Source organism: Orycteropus afer, unplaced genomic scaffold, assembly GCF_000298275.1.
Source record: "Orycteropus afer afer isolate SDZICR_OR568_19922 unplaced genomic scaffold, OryAfe1.0 scaffold00152, whole genome shotgun sequence".
Lineage (NCBI taxonomy): Eukaryota > Metazoa > Chordata > Mammalia > Tubulidentata > Orycteropodidae > Orycteropus > Orycteropus afer.
In genome coordinates, this window is record NW_006921739.1 from 1,987,267 (window position 1) to 1,998,658 (window position 11,392).

General features: G+C 42.1%; 1 protein-coding gene across 1 annotated transcript in view; it reads right to left on the reverse strand.

Moving 5' to 3' along the window:
• BCL10 (BCL10 immune signaling adaptor) overlaps positions 1-8,938 on the reverse strand; it is a 17,598-nt gene extending 8,660 nt beyond the window's left edge. Inside the window, exon 1 of the mRNA XM_007946169.1 lies at positions 8,882-8,938. Coding sequence (XP_007944360.1) covers positions 8,882-8,938 — 57 coding nt within the window. The remainder of the gene's footprint in view (positions 1-8,881) is intronic.
• Positions 8,939-11,392: the final 2,454 nt, after the last annotated feature.

The window sequence follows — 11,392 nt, forward strand, 5'->3', positions numbered from 1 at the left end:
CGACCCCTCCTTGGGTTTCCGAGGCAGTTATCACTACGGAAGTAGGATTGCCCAACCTTCCTTCCAAGGAGTGGCTGGTGGGTTTGAACTGCCAGCTTCAAGTGCCTTAGGCACTATGCTACCAGAGCTCCTTCTAGAAGGCCTAGGTCTATGGAAATAGGTCTGCTGAGGGCCACTTTCAGAAGTAAAGATGAAAAAAAAGACTACATGCTTTTTAGTTATCATTTAAGGAGTTCAGGATTACTCAGGACCAATGAGGATAACTTCATAAAGAGTTCTTGACGTTTATTAACTTTTTCATGTTTGTTATTAATTATCCCATCTTCCTAGAGTAAAACTATTTATTTAACAAAAGAAAAAGTAGAAACTACAAGAGATCAGCTGGAAAGACTATATGCTAACTCAGTGAGTCAGTCTTGGTGGAAAGGAAGTAGAAGTATGTGTGTGTGCATGCACGCACATGTACACGTGTGTATATATATAAAACTTAAAAGGTACAGTGAATGTTGGAAGAAGTTAAAGAAATAAAGGAAACAACAGAAAACAAGCCTAGACCTGATAAATAGCTGTGGTTGTTGTCAGATACCCTTGAGTTGATTCCGACTCCTAGTGACCCCACAGGACAGAATCGAACTGCCTCACAGTTTCCTAAGCTGTAATCTTTACAGGAGCAGATCACCAGATCTTTTCTCCTACGGAGTTATTGGTGTATTCAAACCACTGGCCTTCCAGTCAGCAGCCTAGTACTTAATCATTGTGCCATCAGTGCTTTTTGAGAAGTGGCTAAGTGCTTGATTAGCAGGAAATCCATGTGAGTCCCAATAAATTACATTAATAATTTGATGTCAGAGGTTGTATTCTAGCTCCTCCATTTACTAGATACATGATCTTGAGCAAATTACTTAATCCTCTGTGCCTCAGTTTCCTCATCTGATTGGTATCAGGAATACTCTTTGCTGTTGATTTTTAAAGATTGACTCTATAGGACAGAGTAGAACTGTCCCATAGCATTTCCAAGGCTGTAATCTTTATGGAAGCAGACTGCCACATCTTTCTTCTTCAGAGCAGCTAGTGGGTTTGAACTGCCAACTTTCTTGTTTGCAGCTGAGCACTTAACCACTGTGTCACCAGGACTCCTTGCTATGAGGAATAGATTACATGTAAAGTGCTAGAAAAGTACCAGCATGGTATATAGCAAGTGATCAATAAATGTTAGGGATAATGACAGTGATGATTAATTTGATTCACATTTATGATGCTGAGCTAAAGGCAATGAAAGATCTTAGAAGTACCCAAGTCTGTGGTAAGGAGTCCCTGGGTGGTATAAAAAGTTAAGTACTAGAATATTAGCTAAAAATTTGGCAGTTCTAACCCATTCAGAGGCATCCTGGAAGGCCTGGCGATTGCTTCTGAAAGGTCACAGTCATGAAAACCCTATAGAGTGTAGTTTAACTCTGAAACACAGGGCTCCCATGCTTAGGAATAAATTCAATGGCAATTGGTAGTATGTGGGGACAGGAAAGTAGGCTAAGTGAAAAGATCATGTAGACTGTTCTTTTGGTCCATTGTTCTTTTGGTTCACACAAAAATATTTTATATACTGAAATACCCAAAATGCCAAATGCTAAGTTGGTATACAAAGATGAGTGAGACTTCAATCCTGCATCAAATGGCACATAGTCTAGTTAGGAAATACATACCACTTATATCTAAGCCAAGAGTTATAAGACAATGTGGTATGACCTAGGAAAAAAGACTATAGATTAAGTATTGATGAAGCACTGAGTGAGCAACTAACTTTACTTCCAGGACCTGGGGAATTTAGAAGTTACACTTGAGCTAGAGACATGAAGGTGTGTAGTTTAGAAATACTGAAAAGTTAGAGTAGTTGGAACACAGGGTGCATGTCAGAAGATATAAGGATGAAACTGGGAAGGAAAATGGGTTGGATCACAGGAAGATTTTTCTAACATGCTGAGGAACATACATTTCCCTATAGCCAAAGGGGAATCAACAAAGGTTTATATATAGGAGGCACTGAGATAACTTTTACAAGGGCCTGTAAGGAGCACAAAAACTAGGGTCAAAGGAGACCAATTAGAAGACTGTTGCATTTAGGTAAGATATTTTGTGTTCATGGAATTTAACCTATGGGACTGGAGAGTGAAGGCTAGATTTAAGATGAACTCTCAAAAAACCTCTACTCATTGTTTACCATTTATATGCTGATGATTCCCAAACTTACACTTACCAAGATAGCCTTCTCCATCTAGACTGCCAAAAGTACTTCAAATTTAACATGTCCCAAAACAAATTCGTTACCATCCTCTATCCTTTTCCTTCAATAATCTCACCTCACTTGGGAACATTAACGTTCATCTATACGTTATAAGGAGCTCTGGTAGTGTAGTGCCTAATAAGGCACTGGACTGCTAACCAGAGGGCTGGTGGTTCAAACCCACCAGCAACTCCTCGGAAGGAAGATGGGGCAATCTACTTCCGTAGTGATACTGCCTCGGAAACCCAAGGAGGGGTCGCTATGAGTCAGGTCCGACTCGACGGCACATAACAGCAACAGCAACATACGTTATAAACCACAACTCATCCTTGACGACTCCTCAGTTTCACACACTTGGCCACATCTGATCATCCATTCATCAAGTCTTGCCAATCTATATACTAACCTTTATACAATCTTTATTACTTATATGCCCCTTTACTTCATCTCTATTATTAGTATTACTTTAGTTTAGGTACAAGGTCATTCGTAGTTCAGTGCTAGAATTCTTTCCTTCTATGCAAGAGATGTAGGCTTAATTCCCAGCCATTGCATGTCATGTGAAGCTGGCACCTGTCGGTGGAGGCTTTTTTGCTATGATGTGGAACAGGTTTCAGTGAAGATTCTAGACTAAGATGGACTAGAAAAAAAAAGGCCTGGCAATCTACTTCTGAAAAACAGTCAATGAAAACCTAAGGTCCAATCCACAACTGATCATGGAGATGGCACAGAACAGGCAGAGTTTCACTCCACTGTTCATAAAGTGGCCACGAACTAGGGGCCAACTCCACAGCTGCTAACAACAATAGTTTAGGTACTCACTATCTTGTATGGGGCAATCTACTTCTATAGTGATACTGCCTCGGAAACCCAAGGAGGGGTCGCTGTGAGTTGGGTCCGACTCGACGGCACGTAACAACATCATCATCTTGTATAGATACTACCAGAAGACTCCTAACTATATCTCCTATTACTCTCTCTCTCCTCCCTCCAAATTGCTTCTTCACACATCAATCAGATCTTTCAGTTTTTAAAGAGAAACTGGATATGTGGAGTGTTGTGTGAGTTCTCCTAATATTGAAACGTGGTTAACTAAAACAAAAGTTAAAACACTGTTCTTGGAGGAGATCCCCTGACATAAAAGATAATGTTCCTCAATCACAGCAGAATAGTAGAGAAGTTGAGTGGGGCTCTGGAGTCTGACCATCATCAGTACAAATCAATCTGCCACAGACTCCTGTGAGAGCTGGGGCAAGTACTTAACCTCTTTAAGTATCAGATTTCTTATTGATAAAGTGACAATAAATACTTATTTCATAGGACCTCTAAGAAGATTAAGCGGGACAATGCATATAAAGAGTTGGCATAGTCTCTGATACAATGTAAGTGTTCAATTAATAATAGCTATTTTATTATGGCAGACAAGATCCATAATATGGTTTTGCCTACCTTGCCAGCTTAATCTACCACCATCTTGGTCTGTCCTGGAACTTATGTTCCACCTGTAAATGTGGTTTGTCACTCTATATTCCTTTATGTTGTCACCTTTGCCTTTTCTCTTTTTCAGACCCCACTACTCTCTATCCAGGAGCTCTGGTGGTACAGTGGTTCAAGCACATGGCTACTAGCCAAAAGGTCAGTGGTTTGAACCCACCAGTCACTCTGCAGGAGAAAGATGAGGCAATCTGCTTCCATAAAGATGTGTTGTTGCTGTTAGGTGCCATTGAGTCACTCCAGCTCACAGTGACCCTATGTACAACAGAATGAAACAATGCCTGGTCATGTGACATCCTCACAATCCTTGCTATACTTGAGCCCATCATTGCAGCCACTGTGTCAATCCATCTTGTTGAGGGTCTTCTCCTTCTTCACTGACCCTCTACTTTACCAAATATGGTAACCTTCTCCAGGGAATGGTCCCTTCCGAGAACATCACCAAAGTAGCTGAGACGAAGTCTGGCCATTCTTGCTTTCAAGGAGCATTCCAGCTGCACTTCCTCCAGGACAGATTTATTCATTCTTCTGGCAGTCCATGCTATTTTCAGCATTCTTTGCCAAGACCACAATTCAAAGGCATCAACTCTTCTTTGGCCTTCTTTACTCATTGTCTACCTCTCGCATGTATATGAGGCAACTGAAAATACCACGAGTTGGGTTAGGCACACCTTAGTCTTCAAAGTGACATTTTTGCTCTTCAACACTTTAAAGACGTCTTTTGCAGCAGATCTGCCCAGTGCAGTATGACATCTGATTTTGTATCTGCTGTTTCCATAAATGTTGACTGTTGGTCCAAGTAAAATAAAATCCTTGACAACTTCAGTCTTTTCTCTGTTTATCATGATGTTGCTTATTGGTCCAGTTGTGAGAATTTTTGTTTTCTTTATGCTGAAGTGTAATATATGAAGACTGTAGTCTTTGATCTTCATCAGTAAATGCTCCAAGTCTTCATCACTTTCAGCAAGATTGTGTCATCCACATATCACAGGTTGTTAACTATTCTTACTCCAATTCTGATGCCGCACTCTTCTTCATGTAGTCAAGCTTTTCAGATTATATGCTCAGCATACAGATTCAATAAGTATGATGAAAGGATACAACCCTGATGCACACCCTTCCTGACTTTAAACCAAGCAGTATGCCCTTGTTCTGTCTGAATGACAGCCTCTTTGTCTACGTACAGGTTCCACATGAAGACACTTAAGTGTTCTGTAATTCCTATTCTTCATAAGGTCATACAAATTTGTTATGATCCACACAGTCGAATGTAAACATTTATAGCCTTGGAAACCCTATGTGGCAATTCTGCTCTGTACTACATGGTCACTATGAGTTGGAATTGACTTGATGGCAGTGGATTTATTATTTTTTTATCCTCTATTCATCCTTTAGTGCGAGGTCTGGGTAGCATAGTGCCTAAGGCACTTGACTGCTAACCAGAAGGCTGGAGGTTCAAACCCACCAGCCACTCCTCGGAAGGAAGATTGGGCAATCTACTTCCGTAGTGATAATGCCTCGGAAACCTGAGGAGGGGTCGCTGTGAGTCGGGGCCAACTCGATGGCACACAACAACAACAACAACATTCATCCTTTAAGAAGCTCTTATGGCACAATGCCCAAGGCATTTGACTGATAACAAGAGGCCAGTGGTTCAAATCCACAGAAGGAAGATGGGCAATCTACTTCTATAAAGATTTACCACTTTGGAAACCCAATGGAGGTCACTATGAGTCGGAATTGACTCAATGGCAGTGGGTTTAGTTTTTGGTTTTTATTCATCCTTTAAGATTCAGCTCAGTGGTCATTTCTCCCAGGAAGTTTTATCTAAACTTCATAGGATCAGTTAGGCACCTCTCTCTTCTGTCCTTGCAGCACCCTATATGTACATCTACTGTTTCACTTGTCTATATAGCAGGAGTCTATGTCCTCCATTTCATTTCCAGGCATTTCCATTTTTTGCCATCTGGTGGTGTAGTTTCTAAGGCATTTGACTGCTAACCAGAAGGCTGGAGCTTCAAACCCACCAGCTGCTCCACAGAAGGAAGACTGGGTAATCTACTTCCATAAAGATTTACCACCTTGGAAACCCAAAGGGGGTCACTATGAGTTGGAATCAATTCAATGGCAGTGAGTTTGGTTTAATTTTGGGTTCTCTTTCCAAAGTCACCAATGACCTTCTTATTGCCAAATCTGATTATTCTTCTATCTTCGTATTACTCAACTTCTCAGTAGAAATGTACATAGTTGAAACACCTTTTTTTTTGTTTATATGAATATCACACTCTCTTGGCTTTCTTCCCATCTCTGTGGCGATTTCTTCTCACTTTAAAAAACTCCTCTGTGATCTCCTTTTCTTTTGGATCTTGATTTGTCCATCTGATTGCTGATCAGACATTTCCACTTGCTAATCTTATCCCACTCTTCCTCAACTCCCATATTTAGTCCATCAGCAACTCCTATCATTTTTATATCAAAAATGCACCTGGAATTCTCCTACTCCATCCATCCCCACTGCCTTCACTCTGATCCAAATCACCATCAATTCTCATCTATATAAATTCCAAGAATCTGTACTGGTTTCCCTGTTCTCACCCCTGCTCCTATCAGTTGACCACAATAGGCAGAAAGATCTTTACAAACATATAATTCTTTAGTAGGCTCCCACTTACTTGGGAAACACTCAAATCCTTTATTACCATCTTGAAGGCCTTTCACATTTAGGTTCATACCCATACTTGACTTCAGGCTAACCTCTGCCTTCTCCCATTTCCTGAAGTCAGCAAACTCTTGCCTGTTTTAAGTTTTTTTGCAAATTCTATTCTGCCTAGAATGTTCTTCCCTTGGCATGATATATCCTTCAGGAATCACATATTATTATCATTTTTAATTTTTGCAGTGTTTCCTCCCCTCCCCTCTCACCCCTGGCAAAGGAATCATTTTAAATGTAACTTTCTCTAACCATCCTATCTCAAGTAGACATCCCTAGTTATTATTTCAGTACTTGTTTATCTCTTTTATAGTATGTATCATATTTGTAATTACACATTTTTTTTAACTCTAATTATCTATAAGTTTGAAGCATGCAAAACCCAGGTATTTTTTGCTCACTATTGTATACTATGCCTTTAGCAGAGTGCTAAGTAGACAGGATTTTGTATGAATGTAATTCACTGCACTTATCATTTGCTATCTGTCTCTCCTGACCCAAGAAACTGACATTTTTGTCAAAACAGGACTGTATCTTAGTTTTTCTTTCTGAACTGTTAGAACCAACAATAGTATTAGCCCCACAGTAACACATAATCTGTATTTATTAAACTGAACTAAATTGAACCAAAAAGATGAAGTAAACAACTAGATTGGGGTGGGAGGAATATAATGGAGAAGTGGGAATTTCCAGAAGGATGGATGGTGATACACTATTTATGATGGAGAAACAGCAAGCAGCTTTGGAGGAAAGATGATACAGAATTTACTGTTAGATAAAGTGAGGAATCTGTAGAATATGAATCCAGTATATATTTAATGATAAGAGTCTCAAGTTGAAAGAGAAACAAGTCTAAATATGTAGATGGCAATTACATACTTTTTGGGTCATTAAACCCCCTTTGAAATTATTATGGAAAAAAATCCGCATATACACATTCTTTTTCATAGATTGCCCGAAACCCATCCATGGATTTACCAGGGTTATGAATTTCTGATATAGATGTAAACTGAAATAATGGAGATGGATAATATCAATGAATGAACAGAAAAAACAAAGGTTCAAAAGTGGCTCTTCATATGTGTCTTTGTGCACAGGTCTCATTTCCTACTTTTAACTTCTCAGAGCCTGTTTAATCAGCTGTAACAGTATCTCCCTTAGACGTTATAAAGATTAAATGGGAACAATGTAAAGTGTGTGGCACAGCATCTAGAACAGTTAAGTCTAGCTCCTGAAGTGGTTTTTCTTGAATAAGATAACACTCATTTATTGTATCAGAATCATCACGTCCTGGTCTAATGTCAACTAGACTGTAAAGCAGAAGCCTGATGTTCATTTTTTTTTGGTATGATTCCAGGGTCAAGAACAGTACTGAAAGTGCTCCATAAACATCTGCTGAATGAGGAAACTAAGGCTCAAGTCTCATTCATACAGTTTAACTTCCAACTTCCTTTTGCTAATGAGTCATAACAATTGTAATTATGAGTACAGTCTAATAAATCTTACAGTGGAGGGAAGAGGAAGGGAGTTGAAGTAGATGAACATGTTTTCCAGTTCCCAAAGATGAGTTTGTAAAGTACTGCAATATCAAGTCAAACACATTTCATGCTGAGTTTGTTTTCATTTGAATCAATATGAACTATTTTAGTGGTAGTCATGTCTCACATTGCAATCCAAGTAACTAAAAGAGAGAAACAAATCATACCTCAACAAAGCTATTCTTTACAAATAAGTATCAACGCTTGTGCAGTTCTGCAGCCGCTATGCAGAATACCATACTGTAGCTAGTGACTATTTCCAACACATACTTTACCTGTAAATTAACTTTCAGCTAGTATTCAATCCACCCCTAATTTAAATATGTGGGCGTTTAGCTACTAGGGGAATTCCAGTTTGTGCTTTCAGCTGTTGACCTTCCCCCAGTACCTTTGCAAGAGTTTCACATGTTCGCTCCACTGCTTGGGATCCTCTTTATCTGATCGAGCTTTTCCTCTAGTATGGGACAGCAGCCTCAGTGTGTCTCAGGGATGAACCTGAGCCATCGATGCCTACCAATGCAGCTCCACAGAGTGCAGCAGAGGAAATAATGAAGTGAGAAGGGTGGGAAATGGGCAAGAACCTGACTGCGAAGAAACGCTTCCCTGGACGAGCCTTTAGAAACCCAAGTCCTGCGTTTAGTGACTTTAAAACGTGGCTTAACATGTCCTGAAGGATCACTTTGACCAAGGTCCCTCGGATGCCAGGCTCGCCGCGGTCCTCCAGTGCCCAGATCTTCCGCTCCTCCAAACCGGAGGTTCCACCTCGTCCTCGGGGTTTCCGTTTCCCTCTCCCAAAGGGTTACAGACCGCCCCTGTCCACCCCTAGCCTTGGCAACGACTGGGCAAGGTGGCGCTACTCACGTCCTTCTTCACTTCAGTCAGGTCCTCCTCGGTGAGGGATGGCGCGATGGGCTCCATGGCAAAGACAGGAGATGGCGCTTCTTCCGGGTCTGGAGCTTGGCCGGGCTGCGCCGCCCCGCCCAGGCCTGGGGGCTTTGGCCTCTGGGTAAGATGGGAAGACAGGAGGCGGAGCTTATGAGGAAGAACGGGCCCGACCCTTCGAAAGCAGAGGGGCTCAGGGTGGGAGGGTATCAAACCAAAGCGCTTCCGGCTCCGCCTCTGAGGCCTACGGCCCTTCAGACTCAAATAGGTCGCGACGCCAAAGTTAGAGCTGGGATCCTTCGCTCTCGGAGAAGCTCAGGCACAGGCACCTCAGTCCCTCAGCTGAGCCCGCCCCATCACTGCTGCAGCCAATCAGTCCCGGAGAACTAGTCCTGTTCCCGCCCCTTGCCGGGGCCTTTCAGAAGTAGCTCCGCCCACAATGGGCGTTACTTCAGGCCACGCCTTCCCAGGTCTTTTGCATTCCCAGCGAGGAAATGTTTCCGTGGGTGGAGCGAGTCCCTGCTTCCCAGGCTGGCGCGCCTCACCTTCTCTTTGGTGGAGTCCGGGGAACTTTCGATCGTGCCTTTAGGTTCCTCACCTTTTCCCGGACTCTGCCCTACAGTTTCCTGTTACTGGGTTTGGCCACTTAAGTTTCTTAATAATTTGGTCACACGTACAAACGCACAGCGTAAATGCAGTATTAAAGAATTTTTGAAAGAGAAGAAACCACAATAGTCCCATCACTTTAACGCGCAATTTAATGTATATGTACTTTTTGCTCAGTTTAGTTATAAACATTTTTAATAACAGATTAGTCTGTTGACCAGAGATATACCTACCTCAGAGGGCTGCTGTTATGAATTAAACAATACAGCTAAGGTTTTTAAAAGGTGCTCTGGTGGTGTAGTGGTTAAGGCATTTGGCAGGTAATCAGAAGATTGGCAGTTTGAACCCACCAGCTGCTCCTGGGAAGGAAGATGAGGCAGTCTCTTTCATGAGACCTCAAGTGGACTCCATGGCAGTCGGTTTTTTTTTTTTTTTTGAGGTAAGGCTCTCAGAGGTACCTGGCACGTGTAAGTACAAAATACATTAGCCTTATCTTGTATTACTCAAACATTTATTGTGTCTTTACTAATATTTGCCAGGCAACTTGTTCTGTAAGAGTAGTCCCATTTTACTGGGGGGCACTGATCTCACCTATCAGTCTCTGTATTAGTCTACTCCAATAGTCCAGGACAATATTCCCAGAATGATATTCTAACTAACAACGGAGGTGTATACAAAGCAGCCAAATCTCTGAGTGGTGTAATTGGTTTATGTGCTTGGCTGCTAACTAAAAGTCAGTTATTTGAATCCACCAGTGCGCTGTATGAAAGATGTACAAAAAGACACGAAGGCAGCATCATCTGACCTCTTCACAAGAAGACAGAATCACCATCAGCAACCCCAGGCTTATTCCTATGAGGCCAGACATGCCACCACCCTCCAGCCTTTTTACCAACTTTGACACCAACCATTCCTCCCACAACACTCATTACTTCTCTGCTGAGTTTGATAATTCATTGCAATGGCCACAAAGAACTCACGGATAATACTCACGATTATGGGGTTTATTAGGGAAGTAACAGGCTACAATTCAGGTTGAGGAAAGCACTCAGGATACAGTTCTTTGATCAGGACTGTCTCCCCTCTGCTGTGCCCTCAGACATTATTCTTTGACCCTTGGCCTCTTGTCCTGGCCTCTGCCTCTGTAGGCCAGGTAGGACTGCCACTCTGTCTTGTGCCTCTTGGTTTTACTGCCACTGTGTCTCCGCCAGGCATCTCTTTGCTGGGTTGTCTCTTCACCAGGGCGTCTCTCAGCCAAGGAAGTCCAACACAGGATCTTGAGTCCAAGGACTGTGCCACTTCATCCCTAGCTCTTCTCTCTTGATGGCAGTGAGATTCCCACTCTACCTCTAGGAGGGCTCATTTTAAGCCTGGCAGAGTGACAAAACTAACCAATCACAACATCAGAGTTGCTGCTGTTGTAATGTGCCGTGAAGTCGGACCTGACTAATAGCAACCCCTCCTTGGGTTTCCGAGGCAGTATCACTATGGAAGAAGATTGCCCAACCTTTCTTCCGAGTGGATGGTGGGTTTGAACCAACAGCCTTCTGGTTAGCAGTTAAGTGCTTTAGGTACTACACTGAGTTGTACACCCCTTATTTGCGTGGTTCCACCCAGTAATCCAGTGGGAGTTACAAAGACTAGGAGCTCTGGTAGAGTGGTAGACTATTAGACCAAAAAAACCAAACTCACTGCTGTTGAGTCAGATCTGACTCATAGCAACACCTTCTTGGATTTCTGAGGCAGTATCACTATGGAAGTAGATTGTCCAGTCTTCCTTCCGAGGAGTGGCTAGGGGTTTGAACCGCCAGCCTTCTGGTTAGCAGTCAAATGCCTTAGGCACTATGCCACCAGAGCTCCCTTTAGAATATTTTGTTGTTGTTG